The 24,303-nt window shown below is 31.6% G+C and overlaps 3 protein-coding genes across 13 annotated transcripts; 2 read left to right on the plus strand and 1 right to left on the minus strand.

The window, feature by feature from the left end:
* Positions 1-59: 59 nt before the first annotated feature.
* Positions 60-1,780, minus strand: LOC122522218 (40S ribosomal protein S6-like). Its single transcript, XM_043643068.1, has 5 exons — positions 1,696-1,780; positions 1,092-1,296; positions 859-1,004; positions 393-593; positions 60-303 (listed from the first exon to the last, which is right to left on the minus strand). The coding sequence occupies exons 1-5, from the start codon at positions 1,699-1,701 to the stop codon at positions 103-105; spliced, it is 759 nt and encodes a 252-aa protein (XP_043499003.1). The 5' UTR covers positions 1,702-1,780; the 3' UTR covers positions 60-102.
* A 493-nt stretch (positions 1,781-2,273) lies between these two features.
* On the plus strand, positions 2,274-7,946 carry LOC122522222 (importin-11). Of its 3 annotated transcripts, none has more exons than XM_043643073.1 (18): positions 2,274-2,369; positions 2,972-3,103; positions 3,251-3,351; positions 3,505-3,618; positions 3,696-4,102; positions 4,184-4,447; positions 4,540-4,695; positions 4,782-4,822; positions 4,907-5,089; positions 5,209-5,320; positions 5,437-5,657; positions 5,756-5,920; positions 6,004-6,196; positions 6,310-6,547; positions 6,641-6,737; positions 6,851-7,113; positions 7,210-7,351; positions 7,480-7,946. In XM_043643073.1, the coding sequence occupies exons 2-18, from the start codon at positions 2,981-2,983 to the stop codon at positions 7,597-7,599; spliced, it is 2,940 nt and encodes a 979-aa protein (XP_043499008.1). In that variant the 5' UTR covers positions 2,274-2,369; positions 2,972-2,980; the 3' UTR covers positions 7,600-7,946. The 3 variants fall into 3 exon arrangements, with proteins under 3 accessions (XP_043499008.1, XP_043499006.1, XP_043499007.1); XM_043643071.1 differs by lacking the exon at positions 2,274-2,369 and adding an exon at positions 2,381-2,664; XM_043643072.1 differs by lacking the exon at positions 2,274-2,369 and adding an exon at positions 2,381-2,565.
* A 164-nt stretch (positions 7,947-8,110) lies between these two features.
* On the plus strand, positions 8,111-24,303 carry LOC122522224 (endophilin-A). 9 transcript variants are annotated; one of them, XM_043643075.1, is made up of 13 exons: positions 8,111-8,328; positions 13,966-14,060; positions 16,712-16,780; positions 17,092-17,308; positions 17,817-17,950; positions 18,049-18,115; positions 18,553-18,615; positions 19,128-19,213; positions 19,285-19,388; positions 19,498-19,616; positions 20,158-20,250; positions 21,032-21,147; positions 21,268-24,303. In XM_043643075.1, the coding sequence occupies exons 2-13, from the start codon at positions 14,016-14,018 to the stop codon at positions 21,385-21,387; spliced, it is 1,233 nt and encodes a 410-aa protein (XP_043499010.1). In that variant the 5' UTR covers positions 8,111-8,328; positions 13,966-14,015; the 3' UTR covers positions 21,388-24,303. The 9 variants fall into 9 exon arrangements, with proteins under 9 accessions (XP_043499010.1, XP_043499012.1, XP_043499009.1 ...); XM_043643077.1 differs by having other exon boundaries at positions 13,971-14,060; XM_043643074.1 differs by lacking the exon at positions 8,111-8,328 and adding an exon at positions 13,069-13,171.

Below are 24,303 nucleotides of genomic sequence, written 5' to 3' on the forward strand. Positions count from 1 at the left end.
CATTTAGATTATGCATATAGTTAATTATTCATTGACGGGTAAAGAATAACATAGAAAAATATGGAGAGAATTTTTTATTTTAAAAACATTTTAATTCTCTTTTTATTTTTGCGTTGCAGTCGGAGCAGATTGATTAGATGATTTAGAGTCTCGCATTGAAGCACTACGTCTTCGTTTGATCTCTTCTTGACGTCTATTCTTCGCTTCTTTTTGCCTCTGAGCCAGCAACTTAGCATAATCTGCAGCTTGCTCTTTGCGAGCCAAGCAACGCCTCTTTTTCAATGCACGCCTATGTCTCCTTCTCTGTAAGTATATAGAGCAAAAATATTAGTATCATTTAAGTGATTTGATAATGTCTCGATACATATTGATAAATGTTTCTTTAATTATACCTGCAATGTCAAAGGTGTAATCAGGCGTTGAATTTTAGGAGCTTTAAGACGCTCCTTCTTGCCTTCTTTCTGGATGGGTCTTCTGACGACGAATTGACGTACGTCGTCTTCCTTTGAAAGATTAAAGAGCTTACGAATTTTGCTAGCTCTCTTTGGTCCTAAGCGACGTGGAACTTGCGTATCAGTAAGTCCAGGAATTTCCTTTGTAAAAATAATTATTAAAAGTTAACTAATTCAATTAGTGGTACTGTAATTATTTAATCTGATAAAAATAATTCAATTGAATTTGTCATTGTTTCGTTCGTACACTGAGAAACAGTAAGAAATAATGTAACAGTTTCCCAAATTAAAACGATCTTTAATCTACCATGTCTACGATAGTATTTCAAGATTATTTGCTATTCTTGCATACACCCTAGTAACATGGAATCAGTAGGAAACAGTTGGAATGTCAGGTTTATCTTACCTGTTCTCCCTTCTTCACAATTACCAATGCAAGTACTGACAAATTTGCATCGACGATGCAACCACGTACAGATTTACGTTTTCTTTCCCCATCACGTCTGGGTCTGTAGCAAGAGTGTCCCTTTGATAGCAATAACCGTACACGACCTATTTCAAGTATCATTATAATATCATATTTAAGAGAAAAGAAATAATACCTTCGATTGCTCGAAAATAAAGTTAAAAAATACTTACCATTAGTCAAGATACCCTGCTTCATAGGAAAACCTTGTTTGTCATTCCCACCAGAAATACGTACAACATATCCCTTCCATTCATCACCAAGAGAATCGGCTTCTACCTCTGCTCCCATGCGTTTCTCATAAAACATTCGGAGCTTGTGCTCGTCCGAAATTTCGAATAATTTTTGACATCCTGTGGCTGGAAACGATACGTTCAACTATAACAGAATAATCACTAATGATTAACATTACAAAAATTTCGATTTGAATGTTGTTACAAATATAGAGGTTAGGTTGTATTCCTAACGCGTTAATTCGGTAATCATTTTCATTCAAAAAATACTAAAATCGAAATCTCATTATTAAATAAACATAACATAATATTATATGAGAAAAAATATATATAATAATTGCTTTTAAACACTAATAAACAATTACAAAAAGTGGGGGCAACACGATGTTGACGACTCGTATATAATCAATACTAAATATAAATATATAAGCTGATGAGAGAATTGTTAATGCAAACAAAATATCTGCGAATTTTCATAGTATTTGTAAAAGTTATTAAATTGTTTGAGTAAAGAAAGATTCCAAAAATATTATTGGATTTTTACCTTCATCTTGAATTGAATAGTAACTTCCTCGTAGCCATGAAGTGAAAGAACGTCCGACTTGCTCAAATATATTCACCAGAGTGCGCTATCCGGATATCCTGTGAATATGGAATCCTAATAATTTTGAAATCAATTTCTTGTAAACATTATATTTGCATTTCGTTGAAGAAATTAAATCCATGGATTAATATATTCGTAAAAAAAAAAAATAATATTATAATCTAAATTTTTAAAGAAACGTTAGAAAGTACAAAATTTTATCTTCATAAACATACATACATATTTACATACACATGACTTCGGAGTTTAGTAAAATATGTATTTCTTTATAAATGTTTAAATGTAATTGACGATTATAGACTGTTCTCATAATTATATTTTTATTTATTGAATAAATATTAAATAGATAATAAACTTTAGCAAAGATATTAAAGAGAAATGTAGAAGCAGCGATATTTAATAGGTAATATCATGCGAAGAGGATTAATAATGTATAGTTGAATTACTTGTAAGAAAAAATAATCGTTATTGATAGTATATAATCGGTATATAACGGTAATAGATATTTGGGAAACATTCTAGACATATAATAGACCTCATTTCCATAGATTTGTTATTTTTGTTGATATATTTTTGTGTAAAATATTAGGGATGACCGGTAAAAAAGTGAGGCGGTGAGTAAACCGCGGAGAAGAAAAATAGGCTAGAGAGTGGCAGCACATAGAAATGCCGATTTGCGGGCGTGTGTAACGATTCGATATTAGAAAAAGTTATTTTAGAGTATCTTACGTTATGTCTATTAAATGCATCAACTCGGTAAACAAGTATTTCGGATAAAAGGAACGTACGGAATGCAATTTAAGTGTAAATGTAGGTTTCAAATCTAGATCGTAGCGAAAGATGCGAGCATTTGGACGTATATAGGTTATAGACGTTGTAACGACTAAACCTTCGCACGAGGAAAATGATGTAACGTCATTTTTCAAGATTTATTTTATTACTTAGGAATATTCAAGCGAATTTGAATACTATATAGATCTATTGCTAATGAAATGCGTATATTATTACGATTGTAATAAGGGATAGAAAAAGACTGTTATTATCTCGTATGTCTATCGGTTGTTTTCAAAGACACTGCTTTTGACAAAAAAACAAAAAACAAAAAGAGAGAAAAGAAAAAAGTTTTATTAACTCAGGCGTATAATACGAATGTGTAAACATTTTCGTAATGCTCTGTGAACTATTTCATGTGTCTCTGAATGTTTATGATATTTAGTGGGAAGAAATGGATGCTGCAGTGATAGAAGTTCTCCAGCAAGCAGGTAGTCAAAATCCTAATGTTTTAAAACCAGCAGAACAAACGTTAAAGCAATGGGAAACTCAAAGAGGATTTTACACTGCTCTATATGTAAGTTATTTGTCAAAGGAATACGATTATATTAATCTACAGTGTTTTCTATCTCATCATGAACGTAATTTATTTCTAAGCACGTTTCATGGAAACAATTTTTATACGTATTAATTTACAAATTTAATTTTTCGTTTATTATTTCAGAATGTATTTTCAAATCATTCCTTGGATGTTAATATTAGATGGATGGCTGTTTTGTACTTTAAGAATGGCGTTGATAGATATTGGAGAAAAAATGCACCAAAGTAAGGATTATTGCACATATATTATGATACGTTATATCTTATACCTTAATTTCTAAATTTCTATCTATATTCATATTATATTGCTATCATAAACTAATCATATTTAAGTTTAACTTCTTTATCCAACGATCTAATTATTTTCTTTTATATTAGTGGAATAGAAGAAGACGAAAAAGAATTTTTACGACAACGTTTGATAAGTAATTTTGAGGAACCTGTAAATCAATTAGCAGTTCAATTAGCAGTTCTCATTGCTAAAATAGCAAGGTAAGATACTAAAATATCTGATACAATAGATGCTCTAAAAATCATAGTTATAACTTTTGTTCTATTTTTTCTTATAGATATGACTGTCCCAGAGAATGGGATGTATTAATTCCTACGCTTTTGGAAGTTATTAGAGGTCAAAATTCTTTAGCACAGCATAGAGCGCTTCTTACAATGCATCATGTTGTCAAATCGTTAGCTTCTAAGCGTTTATTGCCAGATGTACGACTCTTCCAAGAATTAACAACCAATGTGATTACTTTTATTCTTAATACGTGGAATACATACACGGAATCATTTCTTATAATGGCATCTAATGGAGCAGATGCGAATCAAATACAAGAACCTTTAGAAAAAGCATTACTGTTATTAAAAACACTACGTAAGCTTATTGTTCATGGGTTTAGTAAACCATCTCAATCTCAAGATGCCATGCTATTTTTAGAAGTAATATTTGAGCGAGCACGTACATGTCTTGAATGGCGTTAGTATGATATAATTTTTATGTCTTCTTTTTATTTTTTCTTATCATTTAATTCAAATAAATTTACTCTTCTTATTTTAGGTAAAACGTTAGCTTCAAGAGGTATACAAATGGAGGTTTGTGATAAATTCATAATTAATTTGATCAAAGTGTTAATAGAGGTATTAGAAATGCATCCACTTTGCTACGTCGAATTGATACCAACAACTTTAGAATTCTCAGTTTTTTACTGCTTCACGGAAGCTGGTCAAGCATTAGCTTTTGAAAAATTTCTCATACAATGTTTAAATTTAATGAAATGTATTTTATTATCAGTTTGGTATAGACCGGCTAAAGTAATCGAAGGTACATATATACCATTGTTCGTTCTTTTTCATCTAAATAGAAAATGTGATATTTTTTAATTTATTATTCATATTTTTTATTATATAAAACAGAGACTAAAGATCCATTGACATTGAGAGCTTATCAATTAAGGCAGAAATTTTTTGTGCGCGAAACCTTAACCGAAATTTGTACAAGACTCGTTACTCATTATTTCCTTCTAACGCCCGCGGATTTGGAATTGTGGGACACTGATCCTGAGAACTTGGGTAAACATTAAAATATTTATATATATTCTATATATCTTCATTTTTCGTACTCGTCTTATAAATAAAGTAAATTCTTTTTCTTAAAGCTTCCGACGATGGAGGTGAACCATGGAAGTATAATTTAAGAGTAAGTATAAACTAATGCATTCTCTCTCTCTGATCATAACTTTTTCTTGTTATATTCATAATAATAATAATAATTTCATTTCAGGCTTGTACTCAACTTGTATTTTTGGCAGTTTTCCATCAATATAAAGATGTTCTTGCCTCTGTTCTGCTCGACTTGATACGCAGGTATCATCAACCCATTGAACCAAATAATCTACCTGCAATTCTGTTGAAAGATGCGGTGTATAATGCAGTTGGTTTAGCAGCTTTCGATCTGTATGACGAAGTAAGTATAACATAGAATATATATATCAATACATATAATCTACAATGCAAATGTAATTTAATAGAAATAATATAAAAATACCAATGTTTTATTAAGTCAATATGTTTTCTTAACGTTAGGTTAATTTTGATCAATGGTTTTCAACAACTCTAAAGGACGAATTGAAAGTGAAAAGTAATAATTATAGAATTATTAGAAGACGTGTATGTTGGCTTATTGGTCGATGGGCAAGTAAGTAAAGACAATGAAATATAATATGATGATGTGCGTGATAAAAAAGTACTATTAATTATACAAATTATAATTGAAAATTTATATATTCATAAGATAATATTATTGTTACATAGGTGTAAAATTAAGTGCTAAGTTGAAACCAGACTTTTACGAACTTATGATAGAAGCTTTAAGCCCAGAAGAAGACTTGGGTGTCCGTTTGGCAGCAATCGATGCCTTAAAACTTGGAATAGATGACTTTCAATTTAAAAAAGAAGAGTTCGCACCTTATTTGGAGCCTACGTTTACCTTATTATTCGCTTTGCTAAAAGAAGTTACCGAATGCGATACCAAAGTATGATCTCTCTCTCTCTCTCTCTCTCTCACTCCTTATATTTTTATTATGAAATTATTCTTTCATTTATTTAATTAATTATTTTTCTTATACCATAGATGCATGTTCTTTATGTATTATCCTGTGTAATTGAGCGAGTGGGAAATGATGTCAAACCATATGTTAGTGCTCTTAACTCATACTTATCGCTACTATGGCAACAATCTGAGGATCACAATATGTTGAGATGCGCTATAGTTACAACCTTAGTTCACTTGGAAAAGGTAATTATAAATCAGAGTTTATACATAAATAACAAAATAAACCATGTATAAATAAATTTAATGAAACAAATGTTCTTTTATAGTCTTTAGGCTCGGAAAGCATTATGTTGCAACCATTGGTGGTGCGTGTTGTTGACCTAAGTTGTGACGTCAATCAAGAAGGACACGTTTATTTGTTGGAAGATGGTTTAGAACTATGGCTAGCTCTTTTGGAAAATGCACCAGCACCGACACCAGAAATAATGGATCTTTTCCGAAACATGCCACCTTTATTAGGTTGACAGAATATAACTCTATGCATAGAACTACATACATTGGATATTATATACTCGTATATATATATATATATATATACATATAGATATATCCTTACACATTTTATTTTACAGAATCATCGACAGAGAGCTTAAGACTATGTTTGTACATACTTCAAGCATATGTATTATTAAGTCCTCAAGAATTTCTCTGTCAAAGAGGAATGGTAATAATTGAAACATTGAGATCTCTTCTAGGAGACTTAGGTTGGGAAGGTATTGTTGCGGCAATGAGATTGTTTGAGACATGTCTTAAAGCTTCTCCTGAACAAGGTGCAGAATTAATCAAACCTCTATTAATGAAAATATTTGAGTAAGTTTAAGCGGAATTAAATTATTAGGAAAGCTTTACATCCTAGTCTTCTCAATTTAATTTAATAAAAATAATAAAATATCTATTTTTTAGAAGCGTTTACAAAGGCGAAGAATATCCAATGGTTATGACCATGTGTTTGTCTATTGTTGCTAGAGTTTTACTCTGTTGTAGAAATATTTTTGTACAGGTGACAGACAGCTCTATACTATTTATTATGTCTAGATATATGATATTATGCCTATATACGTATGTATATGCGGAAATATGTATATAAGAATTATGTAAAAGAAATAATTACAGGTAATCGGTGAATTATCGAGAAACATAGGGGGCGGTGAAACAAATGAGGAAGCTGTACTAGGACAAATAGTACGTATTTGGGTAGACCGAATGCCTCTTGTTACTCAACCTGAACAACGCAAGTTATTAGCACTTGCACTTTGTTCCCTTTTGGAGGCTAACAGTTTACCAAGCGTTCTTCAACATTTTCCATCAATTATATCTAATATAGTTGAAACTCTTAACGATATAACGAAATACGACGATGCTGGATGCCCTACAGAGTAAGAATTATTTTTCATTTGTAATATAATAATAATTATACTATCAATTACATAATATTTAAAAATTTTTTTTATTAATAACCATCATTTTGTCAGTTCTCTATTGTTAAGCGATCAACCTAGTCCATCTCAATACGAAGATGTAGATTATGAAACTGAACATGGACAAAGAAGAAAGAGACTCGCTTACAATGATCCAGTTCACAATTTGTCCTTACATAATACGCTCACTAACCAAGTAAGAATCATGATTTAAATTGATAACAAAGTATTGTCTATTGATATTTATATATATATATATAGAGAGAGAGGGAGAAAAAGAGAGAGAGAGGGAGTGTCATTACATTAAAATAATATTTATTTTAGTTTAATAAGTTACGAAGAATGATGGGGAATGATCAATTCGATCAATTGTTTAACACTCTTAATCCTGACGTCAACGAGGAACTTAATTCATGTCTTGGATTGCGAGATCTAGTACTATGAAGGAAAAACGATAATAAAAAAAGGAAATCAGAAATAAAGACGTGGTCGACGAAAATAAAAGATACTTTCTCAAATGCTACACACATACACACACATACGTGCGCGCGCGTACACACAAACTGACCATACCAATACAACATGTAAAAAAAGCTTTACGATGCTCTACTGTAAAACGGCACTATTTTACTGTATGATACTACCTGTTTCACTGTATTAATAATGTTGATTATAAAAGGACCTACTGTCGCCATTGAAAAAATATTAACACGATCATAAAATATCGTGTTGAGGATAGACCACAAAAATGTGAATATAAATAAAATTGTGTGATTATTAAAAATACGCAATATAATATGTCTACATATTTTTAATATAAATATATTTATTTTGCAATCGTTGATTTCAATGAGAAGAAGAAATATAATACTACTTACTTGTATCGTACAATTAATAGAATTTAAACTTTCCCGGTGGTTTTTGAGGGGTCACGTGATCCAGCGCTCGCAACGCTTTTATCGCAAACTACAAACAGCTGTAGTTGCTCTGTGTCAAATCCTCGGCAGGGGGTTAGCCCTGTTCCAGTTACTGGCGCTCGTAAATCGATTTACGAGCGAGTGAAGTAAATAGTTAGGTTCAATTGGTGTGTGCCAAGAATCGAAAAGTTTCGATACTTTGGAAATATAATATAATTGAGAAAAGGAAAAGAAACGAGAGAAAAAGGAATTACATGTGAGTGATTGACTTAGTTACACACAAGAGATCTTTTTTTATCTAATGATTCTAAAATCAAATCTTTTTTTCTTTCTGTCATTTCATTTGGAATGTTTCGAATGTATGAGTAAACGCGTGAATGGTTAAAAGATGCGTCTTTTGTATTCGTCAATTTTCGAGTTAAATTGAAAACAAATGCCCTCGCGAGGACGCCATGTTTTGTCATCGACTACGCACCGCATCAGTATTTGATTGGTCAAGTTGTACCGCACCGTTGCTTCGGGATTTTAAATTTTTACTCTCATCTCGTTTATCTTTCTCTCTTTCTCTCTGTGTATCTTTCTCTCTCTTTTCTTTCACTCTCCTTTCTGTCTCCACGATCATTTTAATCGTTCCCTATATATTATAAAGATTATTTCCATAATTATTTCATTTTCGAATTATTTTCTAATGGAGACTTTACAAACGATACTTGTCTCACAAGGGGGAAATCGATTTAAACGTTTGGTCTTTAAAGAGAATATGCCAGTCCAATGGTCTCCTATAGTAAATATAAAAGAATTAGGTTACATGCACCTTTACTTTTTAAATATATTTTATTTATACTTACAAATAATTCTAATTTATTAATTTATTCATTTCACATATTGAGAATATTTTATTTTTTTTTGTTTAAAAAGGATAAAATACTTTTCTTTTCCACGACATCGTTTGATTTTATAAGCATTAATGATTCACGCAAGCATATCCCCTTCTCTATAGCGATTAATAACACTCTAATGACGAATTATTAAATATTCACCGGAAAGGCATGCACTCCGATACACTAGTTGCAAATCAGTATTTTCTGATTTTCACATTCTCTGTTGGAACTACATTTTTATCATTATTTTTCAACTATACAAATGTTTTGTGAATCTTTTTGTTTCCTTAAGCTATCTCGATAAAATCTCGATAAAGTTATCGATATTTATAATCATTTTGATCTACAAAAATTATCTTGAGAAATTATTGTTCGATCGAAGATCAATTTACTCGTCTTTTTAATCACAGTTATAAATTATTCATCGTTTTCTCTACAAATGTATTTAAAACAAAAAATAATTGATACAACAATTGAAACTTTTTTAAAAATCAATAATATTCGATTGAAGCTAGAAACTGTTCATCAATTTCCTAAAGATCGATATATTTGATGTATTTGTAAATTATAAAGAGAAAAACAATTTCCAAGATTTGTCGTTAGATGATTATTATTTGAGCAAGATGCTGGGGTAGTCGGAGAAAGAGAACGGATGTAAGTTCGGATTTACGGGGGCGTTTAAAACGACAAATTTTATCAACCGATAATTTTCTATCATCGTGAAAGTCATGAAACGTGGGTGAGCTGGCGATCATAGAACTTTTACTAATTCAAAGTCTTTTTAAAAATAAGCGTATAGAAAGAATGTATACAAAAAATAAGAGAGAGAGAGAGAGAGAGAAAAAGTATACAATCTCTTTACATATTTTTCTCACATTTTGTATCCATTGTGGACGACACTAGGTCGCTTTTGCGAATTCACTTTCTTTGACTTTTTCTTTTAAGACAAATAGATAAGTAGAAAGAGAGAAAGATAGATATAGATAGGAAGAGGAAAAGTGAGACGGATTTTCTAAGGCGTGGGCGTCCTTAGGAACTCTTTTTTGCTTCTTTCTCTCTCTCTCTCTCTCTCTTATTCCCGAAGATATATTCTATAATAATATATTAAACTATATATTGTCTAAAACGTCAGATATACAGGGGTCGTGACTCGTCTCTCACAATATTCACCGACTGCCAATAACATTTTCATATGAACTTTTAAAAGAATAGATAATTGGAAAAGACTGAAATTATTTGATTTCAACCCTTTTAGCACGTTAATTCATTGTACCCAAGAATACGGTTCCTTTTCAATGTAGATTTTCTTGATAATTAATCTTTTTGATGGTAATCAGAGTTTAATTAATTACTATAGACTATTTATTAGTCAAATGATCGTTTATTTCGATCGAAAGAAATAAAAGAAGAAAGATCTTCAAGGGAAGAGTTTTCTTTTCTCTCTTTTCAAGTCCGATGCCTTTTCGCATCTAATTCGCATATTGATCATCTCAGACCTATTCAGAGCTACTCTTTTATTTTTTTCTTAGATTTTTTTTTTTCATTTATACATATTCATATGCATATATGTATTTGTATATATAGAAATATACAGTGGTAGCAATAATTTAAAGGGGAAGATAGGTGTAGATTCTTCAAAAAATTTAATCTTTTTTTTTCATAAATCGCTTGTAAAACTATTAAAAAATAAAGTCATAAAATTTTAAGTCAAAAATCTAAATCGTTCAAAAGTTATAAGCGATTAAGTGAGCGTCCGTCGTTCAAGTGTCGGAACGCGTGGCATCTAATACGAAACGGTCGAGCTTTTTTCAAACGCGTTTTTCTCAAAACGACTTTTTTCGGATTTGTATACACTCTAGCTTAAAAAGTTTTCAACTAATCATTTTGAAATTTGGTATGATTTTTCTTTATATAAATGCGCTTTATTTGAACCAAAATGGCAAAAAATCATGTTTTATGTTCACATCCATTTAAAAATTCTAATATTCAATTTTTTTTAAGAAAATTTAGTTCACATGGAAGAGATACATATAAAAAAAGGGAAATTCTCTGTGTGATTAAGTTTTGATAAAAATTGCGGTTTCCAGAATGTACACAAACTGCTCAGTCAAGTGGAGACCTGAAATGCGCGGCAGCTGATATCTCCGTTACTTTTTGAGGAAAATTTTAGAAAATTTCGAAATATATTCTCAAATATATGTGTAAAATAACCTAACAATATTAATAAATTATATAAATTCCTTATGTATTAAAAAAATTCATGAAAATCACTGTAAAAACACCGTTCTACACCTATTTTCCCCCTTAAGGATAAGATAAAAATACATTTGGAAGTTACAAAGAAATTATGTAAAAATAAAATAATTGTAATCTTTAAAATTTGTATTCATAATTTAAATATTGGAGCACACATGTATTTTTTCGTGTTTTAAGAAATAAGAAGTAACGTGATTGTTTTGTTTGTCAAATACTTGTGGACACTACGCGTATCGTACTGTATGAAATAATAAATCGTCTTTATATCAGTCTTGATTGAGTAGTTCGTGTAGTTAGACGCATTAACATAAAAGAGCATTAACATGAGTAAGGGAAGAAATATCACATCGTAACAACGAAAACAAATGCAATTTTTGCGAAAAAGTTCGATTTCTTTGGAACTTGGAATATTCAGAGTCGTCTGTTTTCAAACCGTAAAGTATATTGAACGTTTTGAAACCACAGATAATGTTTCTCGTAAAATTAAGCAACGAAAAACCCATGCCAAAACTGATCGAAGAATCCATATACTCTCCGAGGCAGACAGATTTAAAACTGCAGTAGTTATTCATTCAGAAATTAATCCTGGTTTAGATAAAAAAGTAAGTGTTCGAACGATACTTCGTCGTTTAAATGAGTTTGGTTTAATAGGTCGAGTGGCACGGAAAAAAACTATTCATCTCGGTAAAGAATCGACGAGCGAGAATTGCATTTACCAAAGAACATTTTTATTGCACGTTGGAACAATGGTCTAAAGTCGATTTAATTCTTACGGAAAAACATACGTGAGACCCCATATAGGAAAAAAATTTAAAAAGATTTATACAAAATCTATAGACAAAGATGGTAGAGATTCTGTCCTTATTTGGGGTGCAATGAGTATTAATAGTATCGATCTCATACACCACATAGAGAGAATCATGGATCGTTTTAAGTATTTGTACATAATTAAAGATGTGTTGCTCTCATAGTGTTGCATTTAATAGTTACAGTAGTGTTTACACTTACTACATATGTAAGTGATTATTGTATAATTGCATCTAACATTGCAATTCGGTTATAAAAATATAAATTTTTCAAATGACCGTAAGTATATGGCTGCCACTGCATATACATATTTATTTGACGATCTTTGATTCGAAGTACACGAAGTACATGACCATTTCTATCGAGAAAATCTTGTCTAATTATTTAGCTGGTATCTCGTTCCTATTATCCAAAGCTCCATCTCTCTCTCTCTCTCTCTCTCTCTCTCTCTCTCTCTTCTCCCTTTCTTTATTACGTTTGTATAAGTGTGGGAATGAGTGAGGAAGAGGAAGAGGGTTGACTTTTAGTCCTGCGGGTTCGCGTCGGCGCTGTATTTCATGAATACCCGGTAGACTCGCAAAGGGGTTGGTGTATAGAGAGAAGTGGAAGGGAGAATCGAGCCATGGCCACGTATCGATCGTCGAGTAGAAAACTACCCTTGGTGAAAGAAGAGGGGAGAAGAGGGTCGAGCGAGAGATGGAGAGAGAGCTGGGCAGTAGGTGGTGGTTCTATTACTGGTGCTGCTATTGGTGCCTGGTGGTTTTGCTAGTGGTGGTGGTGGTGGTGCTGCTGCCGCTTCTGCTCTGCTTCTGCTTCTGCTTCTGCTGTTTCCATCGATGGTACCTCGGTGGTAGAAGAAGTAGTAGTAGTAGTAGTGGTGATGGTGCTGCTGTTGTCAGCCCACGCGGAGAATCTCTAGTCTCTTCTCTCGGACGTGTTATACTCTACTCTTCATTTTCTTCCTTCTCTTTCTGTCTTCCTATCTCTCTTTCTTTATTTCTCTTTCTCTCTCTCTCTCTTTCTCTCTTTCTCTTTCCCTTTCCCTTACCCGGTCGGCCTCTATCTCTTTTTGCGATATAAAAAGAGAAGAGGAGAATATTATTTAATCGAGAGGATTTTTCTATTCGAATTTCTTTGTATCAACGAAACTTTCAGGTGAGATATTTATTCTACTGTATCATTTATATCATTAAGTAGATTAAATAGATATAAATATGCAGTCAACTTGCTTTACTATAATTTACACCGATTTCGTAACACTCTCTCTCTTTCTCTCCTTCTCTCCTTCTCTCTTTCTCTCTCTCTCTCTCTCTCTTTCTTTCTCTTTTTTTAATATCCGCGGAATATAAGATTAAAAAACAAAAATGTATAATACGAATAATATTCTTTAGTTATTTATAAAAGTGATTATAAATATATTCGCGAATTAATGTTGATATTATGATAACCTTTACAAATGCATTTTTCCCTCTTAGAGAAATAGAAACAGATAGACAGAAACAGAGAGAGACATACGTTCGACTAGATGTAAAACGTTTCTTCTCATTAAGAGTACATTTACTCTCATTAGAGTCTATTACAAGAAGGGAACCGAAGTTGTCGAGGTATTGAGATTAAGATACAAACATGCTTCTTCTTCATTTATTCTACTTGACCGTATATGTATATGTGTATGTGTGTGTGTGTGTATGTGCGTATACATTTTTTAATTGTTTTTTTGTGGGATATAAAAGATTATATCAGAAATCGAATGTATGTGAAAATGTGGACGATCGATAACATTGAAGATCGTGTTCCAAATCTCCTGGCTCTTAGCCAGACATTCGATATTTCATTTCTCTTACATTATTTTTATAATCAATGATTAATTATTAATAATCGCATTTACAAAAAGAAATCGTAAGACATTAGTAGTATTTCATGTGATTTTTTCTTATGTTTGGTTTTAGAACAGCTTCTTCGTTTAGAAATTTGACAGAGAAGCTACCGAGCCAACACCATGGCGTTCGCTGGATTAAAAAAACAAATCAACAAAGCTAATCAGGTAATCCTAATTATTTTCTTGTTTCTTCCTTAACCGTTATCTAAAATAAATCATTTTTAATAACGTTTATATATATATGAGCTAGCGATTATGTAGTCTAACTATAAGTATCGCCTAACATAAGTCAGAAATGGACAAAAATTGGTTTATCGTCTAATTTGTATGGCAATGATCCAACGATTATATGAGTTATACGATAAATAATTGCTTTTTTAATTTTTCACTTAATCCTTACCCTCAATAATCGCTTGCTCATATATATGCAAGTATACATACATTGTCCATGCTCATGTAAGAATGGAAAGGAGCCATCATCCTACTCGGTCTTCATTTCGTGGAACTTTGGTCGATACAGAGGCGCGAGCATCGCTGAAATTTTAATCGGCTACGTAACCAGCCAGCTTCAAACGATATTCTTTTTACTAAATTTATTACTTTTCTTCAACGACATTTGATTACCATTCTATTCGTTCAAACAATTTGAATATCCTTAATAAGACGAAATAAATATTTCAATTATCAAATAACATTAGTATTTAACAATTTTTTTCGTAATTGAACGATCAAAGGGGGAAAAATGAATTACACTCATTCATTTTGTCAACGTATGTGGCAAAGATCTCGAAGAAATTAATATGGAAATTAGGGGATTTTGTTGAATGAATTTAATGATATCTAATATATGTTGGAGAAGGTAGATAATAGAAAGAGAATACGAACGATGAAGAGAAGCGATCGAAGCTGTCGACCTTCGTCCTTTAATTGCATCAGCAAACCTTTAATGAATGAACGACTAAGAGTAGAGTCCAATGGACGAACCGGTGTGTAGAGGAGAGAAAACGAACTTAGGTGATCCGTGTTAGGTGCATAGGTAACGCTTCACTTTCCGTTCCCTAATTGTATTTTATATACTTTATACAGATAGCAACTCGAAGAAGTAGATCCGACCTATAGCTTATACGTATATATTATATATTCTCTCTTCGACCTTTTCTTTTCTTTTTCTCTCTGATCTTTTTTCTTTTTGTAGTGGATAGTCTGTCCATCTGTAGGTCTCATTTTAGGTGATATTACTAATTAAATAACTCTTTGCCGAGACATTTCGGAATTATCTTTTTTTTCCAAAATTTGTATCTATATTATAAGTAATATATATATAATAGGAATAATAAATGCATTTAATAGATATATGTTTTCCGCTGACCTAAGTTTTTCGCATTTCTCGATACATAGAATATAAGTAATATACAATAGAGGATGATCAAATCAAACATCGAAGTAGACATTGCATCGAATATATAGGTCAAATTTACGTTGAGTTTACACGATGGCTACGTTTTCGCGTAAGCTTGAAGGATCTCTCTCTATCTCTCTCTCTCTCTACCCCTTTTGCGATCTAGGTCACCGATGGATATAGGTCACGGCCACACATACGAGGGAGAACTTTCCTGAACAATTGTCGTCGTCGTCGTCGTCGTAGTAATAGTCGTCCTAGCTATACTACGTGTCAAACCTCCCGGCAATATATTCCTCCTTCCTTTCTTTCTTTATTACATAGCATACGCATTTCTTTCTACTAATTTTCAACCCTTATATCGACTTTTATTCGATATACATGTAAATATGTATGCACTTAATATGCATAACTATTTACCTTGTGTATTTTTATTTTTATTCATACTTATTTGTATGTATAATATATGCAAGAAATATTAGGAATATGTTACGGATTAACATACATGTATGATGCAATTCTTTGATAAGAAAAGGAAGAAAGAAAGAAAATATACGACTCGTATGTCCGATTTTCTTTGGCACAAGACGCATCGTTCTTTCTTTTTTTCTTTCTTTCATTCTTTTTTGTCTACCTTCTTTGCTGGCAAATTTTCAAGAGCACGTCACGACATTAGATCAATCGACTGACTATTACTTACTACATAAGTTATCGATCCGACTCGTCCATTATGCTTGTCACCGATATTTTCCTCTCCTTTTGACCTCTTCCATTCCTCCCGTTCATCGTTTACCCTTAAGAAAGATATCCTTCAAGCTCTTAGCAAAAAAATATTTCCTATCGTCGTCTATCGAGGATGATCTTTGTTTATAGTACAATTAAATTCCTCCACAATTTCTTCTTTTCTTCAAGCCTTCCTTACAAGTACCACTTTTTATGTGTATAAATTACCAACGATAACCTTTTTTCTAAATCCTTAACTTTTTCTATGGTAAATCTTTCAATCGAGATAAGGAAGAAATATTCTCTTTGGAAGCATTTTTATTGGAGTCATTCATTTGTGATATCATTTTACAAGAGTCTTGTAACTCTTGTAGTTTTCAAGTCCTACGTACTTCAATTTATAGGAGAGTACAAACATCTAATGGTACTTTATATCGTAGATATACGAGTATGCTCTACTCTGGGGACGTCTGTAGAGTTATGTTACAAAATATGTATGTTGTCTTTGCTGCGCTTATGCAACGCAAGTGTTTAGTGAGAATATCTAGAATAAGTGTCGTAATCATTAATAATGGTATATGTTTGATTATGGTTTTATAACATATCATCAATTATATCATTTAGAATGATAATTAATAGATTTATTTGACGCATGTTAATTTGTTTTCATTTTGTTTCGTCTTTCTTTTTCAAGTATATGACCGAGAAGATGGGCGGTGCCGAGGGGACTAAGCTCGATGTCGACTTCGTCGATATGGAGAGGGTGAGCGCATATTTTCCTTCCTTTAAGAGACAGACTTTCATTTTCGCCAGTTATAAAAGTCAAGCGATTATGGGGAGCCACGAAAGTATTATGAGACTCTAACGCTAACAATGTTATTTTTACACCTTTTCGAATTATCGTTACATTTTTCTTATTCATCTTTCTCTAAGAGACAACTTGACTCGTATTAATCGGCAAATAATAAATTGGCTTCTTTGCACGTAGCAATCATCGGAAAAGAAAAAATAAATAACCAAGTAAATGACGTAGAAAAAGATTATTTCATTCGAAGTTTCGTCGTGAATTTATAGAAAACAGACGTGACTAACGAGCTGGTGGAAGAACTGCAGATGAAAACGAAAGAATTTCTTCAACCGAATCCAACCGCGAGAGCAAAGATGGCGGCGGTCAAGGGCATTAGTAAACTCAGCGGCCAAGCAAAGGCCTCGACCTACCCTCAACCCGAAGGTGTTCTCGGCGATTGTATGCTCATGTATGGCAAAAAATTAGGCGAGGACAGTATTTTTGGTAGGTCAATGGTTTTTTTTACACATCAGAGTTTTTCTTATATTTTTATCGTAATTAACAAATTTAACGAACAAGTATATTCAATAATAGTAATAAACGTTATTTTAATCACTAAAATAACTACTATTAATGGAAAAATTAAATTTTTCGAATGTAAAACAAATTGCGCCTGGAAATATACAATATTTCATACTTGGTCGATAATTGCGTCATCTTTCGGTATAAAACAGGAGTGTAAGAAAGTTGCATACTATAAGGGCATTCGCTGTTCTCTTATAGTAGGCATCACGTAATACAGCCGGCGGGGGTATAAAAAAAGTTTCTTACCAAAAGACGGCATCTTAATTACCGACTGGATATAAAGTGTTGCATATTTCCAAACGCGCGGAGTTTAAATATTTGAATGGTTTCTAATATGATTAATAATAAAATTTCTAATATTTTTATTATCTTTGATATTATATTTTATGTCAAGAACATTTTTTATTCTTATGATAATCTTATGTAGCTCAGGCTCTTATTGAAATGGGTGATGCAATGAAGCAAATGGCCGACGTAAAATATTCCTTGGACGATAATATAAAGCAAAACTTTTTGGAACCGTTGCATCATCTGCAGACTAAGGATCTCAAGGAAGTAATGGTACGGGTGCTTTTAATACTACTTTTACAAAACTTGGATGTTCTTAACATAATTATTTAACTTTTGTTTCTTCTTTGTTTTTTGTCATCTTTTTGTAGCACCATCGGAAGAAACTTCAGGGAAGACGATTGGACTTTGACTGCAAGCGAAGACGTCAAGCAAAAGGTATTCTATGATGACTTTTCTGATCCTTTCGCTTATATTTTTCAGACATCATCATTGATTATTATTGTTAAATTTACGCGACTTCAAAGATTAATGATCGTATAAGATACTTTTTACAATTCGAACCGATGGGAATATTTTGAATCGATAGATCGATATATTTCATTTTAATAGTTTAATGATATTCGATCAGCCACATTCGTTCATTTATAATAGATACTTATTTATTATATTATTTTAAATTAGATCAAACGAATGCAGCATGCGACTAATGTTATTAACTCGATTAACTTGAAGATTATATTACGCGAATCACATACATAATATCATTTTAATTATGTTTTTCCTTATATTTCTTTCAAGTTTTTCATATTTTTTTCCTCTATTTCTTTCTTTTTTTCTTTCTCTTTTCCTTCTCTTCTACTTTGAAACGATAGCTGTGGGAAAGAGATCGGGAAGCCCACACTTTGGAAGTCCAGCAAAAACTGCACCCTATGCTGGTACGTGGTTCTATGCTGGTATACGCGCCAATGCGTATATTTTTATTTCTTTATTTCTTTATTTTTGTATTCTTTTATTTGTTTTTTGTTAATATAGATTAATATTTGTCGAGTGTGATATTATATATATCATTTCATGATAATCGCTTGGTCGATAAGCATTTATTTAGCTAGCCAAACTCTTCAGAGAAAGCTGATGCCAGTGACAATAATGCAAATGGTACAATATACGTGTATATATATATAATACAAACATAGCTATTATCGCTTTAATAATTACGCCAATGCACCGTTTCATTTACGAACACCACTGTAATAATTGTATCCATTCACGTTTCATATAATATGCACTTTTTCATTTTCTTCTTAACATTCATCTAATTTTTCCTTAGAATTAAGAATATTTATGTTGTAATAATTGATATTATGTAATATACATTAAGCAACCCTGTAGTGCAACTTTTTAATAGACCAACGGCGCAACTTTTTGCGAACAGGTTCTCACTTTTCAGACGACGAGATTAAGCAAGCCGAAGAAAAGTTTATCGAGAGTCTTCATCTCGCACAATTGGGCATGTTCAATTTACTCGAAAACGATGTAAGTGATGGTTATGTACGTATTCTAAGCATTATATTTAATAAGATTGTTTATTTAATGCCATTTTTTAGATTGAACAAGTGGCTCAATTGGCGACTTTTAGCGAAGCTCTTTTGGAATATCATCAACAATGCACCGAGATTTTGCGAGTTCTGACTGAGAAACTTTTAGAGAAGTACGTAAATGTAGTATTAATCATTACAAAAGTACAGAGATTATGTAATTTTTAAAATTTATTATTAATTATTTATATCTAATCATTTTGTTCTATTTATTTTTCTTAGGAAAGAAGAAGCAGCGATCAGACCAAAAATGGAATTCGTTCCTAAGCCATTTGCTGATCTACACGTCGAAGGTTTAACATCTTCGGATGCCATGAACGGTGGGAACTTCTCCCTTCACGGTAAAAGCCATTTCACAAACATACATAAAACTACGATCGTACAATGATTTAACTAAAACACGTGTCTCAGGGTGATTGATTTTGATGTGTCTCTAATTGTTTTTTGTTTCCTCTCCTATAATGTGCAACGTGTCTGCGTGTATTTTATGCAACTACGTTTACTTCACGGACGAACGTAAAACGTTTTTCTAATGTTCTATTATCAGCACGTTTATACATCTCTATACAATCCGTACAATTCATACGACATATATAAATGCACACGAATGTTTTACACATTTCTCTCTATCTTTTTTCATTTATCTTTTTCTTCTACTAATTCTAAATACATTCTCTAAACATAAAAGAATTATCCTGAAATAAAAGAAAAAAAAATAGAAACCAGAAATTTTGTTAAAATCTATGTCAATAATATTAAGATTACATTTGTATAATAATTAAATGGCGATACACGAACACACATGTATCATTAGATCGTTCGGTGTGTAAGTTTGAATTATTTGTGGCATACTTGAATGTCTGTCCTTCTGACACGATGTAGGATCAAGTCGAGCCGGTTCTCCGATCCATGGAGACGGGAAGCGTTCGCAGCTCGAACTATTCCCAGCCGGAAATCCGCCGCAATCCGCCAATGGTAAATTTTGCATGGGGTTGCTTTCCTTCTTTTTCTATCATCCTAAAGCGTACAATCAATCGTCATATGGAAGTTAAACAATGATTATCCTTTTGCTTTTAGCCCTCCATTATTATTCTTAATTTATCATTTTATCGAACTATTAATTAACGAGGAAGCAACACGAAAAAGTATAATATATTTTTTATTTCGTCAGCATGCTAATTGTTTTTTGTGATCGTTAGATGTCTTCTCGTTAAATTCGTTCTAGATATATATATATATCATCTTTTCCTTAAATTATTACCCAATTGATTTTTTCGGGCAATATATAATCTTCCTGCCATTTCTTCATTTTCTTGCACTTTGTATACGTAATCTATCACTTAATGTTTTACTTTTTTCTAATACCAATTTACACTAACTAAGATGATTACGATAATGCAGCATATAATGCAATCATTCAAAAGTGCATAATCATGAAACACATTAATCCTCTTTAACCCTATTTCTTTCTGGCAATAGAATAATCTTAAATGGACCTTGTAATCTCTTTATATATATATAAATACAATATTTATAGGATATATGCTATGGAAATGAGTGACTTCATAAGTTACATGACGTTACAGAGGGTTAATTGTCGAGGCTAAAAAAAGAAAAAACTACATTACCATGTGTATATATATATAATAAAAAATAATCCGGAAAAGTTATAGGTTTAACATTATTATATTATTTTATTATAATTTATATATTATTATATATTATTTATTTATTATTTATTTATTATTTCTTTCAGCTTCACCGTTGCCATCACCGAGCAAATCACCAGCAAGGACGCCAATGGCAAGACAACCATGTTGCACGGCTCTTTACGATTTTATACCTGAGAATGAGGGAGAACTTGGATTCAAGGTTAATATATTTATGTCTTAACATATAATAGGATGATTTTTCCAAAATTCGTGATATTAGTAAAGAATGATATGATGTTCATATTGCACAATTCAAGAAAATATATATATATTTTTCTAGGAAAACGAAACGATCACCCTGATTCAAAAGATCGATGAAAATTGGTATGAAGGTAGCTTAAATGGACGCAAAGGATACTTCCCTGTAACTTACGTTCAAGTCGTAGTACCGCTTCCCTAAAATTAAGCGGATAACTTGACTTACCAAAGAGAGACCCTTGCAAAGTCATTCGTTAGCGTCTATTAATCACGACAAATTATTAATAATAATAATTGTTATTATTATGTCTCTCTCTCTCCCCTTTCTCTCTCTCTCTCTCTTTCTCTCTTTCTCCCTTTCTTCTTCAATTTAGCCCAAAATTACGCCAAGAGAGATTAGAAAAGGTATTATCCATTGCATTATTGTTATGATTTAACGAGCCTTTCCTCAAACGATCTTCAAAAAAGAGTTTCTATCTCTATCCCTATCTTTGACTATATTTCTAACTCTATTTCTATCTCTATTTTTTCCTCCCTCTTATATTCCATTCGTTCTCTCTCTTTCTCTCTCTCTCTTTATCTTTCACTTTCTCTTTCTTTTTTTCCAAGAATAGCTTCAATTATACGCATGTTAATAATGTACATATATATAACGTTATAATAGTGTCTTTTATCGACATTCAGAAGGACCTTCGCGCGCCCAGACGAACACGGGATGCATATTCACACAAAGTATATATATATATATATATATATATATTATATATACATACAGATTATAAAACGTATATATTTACATATATATATATAGATCTATGCAGATACGTTATTATACACGCTATTAACTAAACACCGATCATTCATATACATACATACGTACATACATAAGTGCATGCATTTATGAAAGTACCTACTACGGTTATAGTCCACTGCGATAGGGGCGGCTATCTATCTCCTTCATTTTCTTTACATTCATTTTATCTCTCATGTCTGTCCTCGTATTCTCAACGATAATACAAAATAATAATAATAATAATAATTTCCAAAAAAATAGAACAAGTTCAAAATAACTCCCGCGATTCGACCGTACAAAAAATCATCCTCGTTGGTCATTCGTAGATTTCGTCATTTGTTTCAAGAATAAATTTATCTATTCTAATCTTTCGATCATCGATCATGTCCAAATTGATTTCATTCGTTTTCATTCCATTCATTTTATTTATTTATTTTTCATTCTCATGGGAAATTTCGTATGGCTTGCGTTGGTCCATGTCAATGCAAAAAATCATTGTTGTTGAAAGAAAAAGGAAAGAAGAAATTGAATGAAAACTTTTTCATTTGCATTAATGACACTTTCCGTGGTATTTTCCTTTTTCTTTTTCTTTTTAGTTTCATCTTCTAAATATTGAAGTGTCCCTCCTCTAATGTCCTCTGTCCTTCCTAATCCTATCTTTTTCTTCTTCTCTTCTTCTTCTTTCTCCTTTTTTCCCTCCTCTCTTTGCTCGTAAGTCGATTGAAACCCTTCTTCCTTGATCGTTTAGCACGACTTTTTTGTAATAATCCTTTTTGTAGAAGACGTGTTTAAAAAAAATCACGGTTAGAGTTTAGTTTAAGCGAAAACCTCGAAATGGCGATTAATCTTTCTTCCACGAAGTCTTTATTTCCATATTGTCATTACAATTGACACAAGATTATTTTTATTACGAAAGAAAAATAATATATAGAGAAAATATTATCTACCATATGTATGTATTTGGCTAATTTAATACTATATACATTATATCTTTTTCTTTTTTCTTTTGTTATTTCATACGTTCGTAATAGCTTGTTTAACGGGATAATGTTTTTTAAACATATATTTAAGAAGCATGTGGTTTAAATTGCATTAAATTAATTAGTTTCGTCCTTCCATTTTTGACTTCGATGTACGAGAGTAAAACCGCCATAACAATGAAAGTAATTAAAGAGGAAAGAAAGAAAGAAAGAAAGAAAGAAAGAAAGAAAGAAAGAAAGAAAAAATATATACAATTAAAAAAAGGGAAGAAAAAGAAAAGTAAAGAAAATAAGTAAATGATGAAAAACTTGGTTATCTGTTGCCACACGTGGATTTTAAGTAATCTTCGAACGATATTTGCTAAGCATAAATCTAATGATATTAGAATATACACACATATATATATATATATATGTGTATATTATATTAATTCTACTTATAAGTAGCCGAAATACGGTCACACAAGACGGTGGCATTTAAGGATGACGCTTGTTTTAAATTGTATCTTTTTATATATATGTATATATATATATTTTTTTTTTCTTTTTTTTTGTTATTACTATTATTCCATTCTTTTTCTCTTTTCAAAGTCGTCATCGTCACTAGCCGTTTTATCATTCCTGTTTGCGTTTCGCATATATATATATATGTATAATATTTAGCAATGATTTTGAATTTTGTGCCGTATCTTCGGTTTTACAGAATGAATGATCTCTCGTTTGATCTAGCAGTAAGTTTGGGAGAAATGAAAACGCAAAAAACAAAAAATAAAATAAAATAAACAACAAATCGTAATAACCGTTTTTCGACTCTAATTTATATACTCATCGGAAAGTTGATTTTTTTACTTGTTCTCCAGTTTACCTTACGAGATTATTATCATGACATATGTATATATTATATATGCATAGATATATGTAGGTATATAAAGTACATCTTATATATTAGGAGTCGAAATTCGGTTTAATAATGTATTCCTCTTTCTCTCTCTCTCTCTCTCTCTCTCTCTCTGTCTCTCTCTCTTTTTCTCTTTTTCTCTCTTTAATTTGTTAATTAATCAATTAGAAAATTAAACTGCTAGCTCTAACGTCGAGTACTCGATGATATTCGTAAATTCTTATTTTACCGTCACCATACTGTTCGATCGTTACAAACGATTTAAAAGTTGACACGAATGATATCTAACAATCGATACATTTTTTCAAAAATATGTGCAACATATCTATGAAAATCGCGAGATATGTATGTCTCATTGACGCTGTGAATTTAATTCTAATTTTAACATCTTTAAGATGAAAACGATTGCTAGAAATATTGCGTTTGTGAATCAGTGTTTCTCAAAAA

Source organism: Polistes fuscatus, unplaced genomic scaffold, assembly GCF_010416935.1.
Source record: "Polistes fuscatus isolate 324 unplaced genomic scaffold, CU_Pfus_HIC Scaffold5, whole genome shotgun sequence".
NCBI lineage: Eukaryota > Metazoa > Arthropoda > Insecta > Hymenoptera > Vespidae > Polistes > Polistes fuscatus.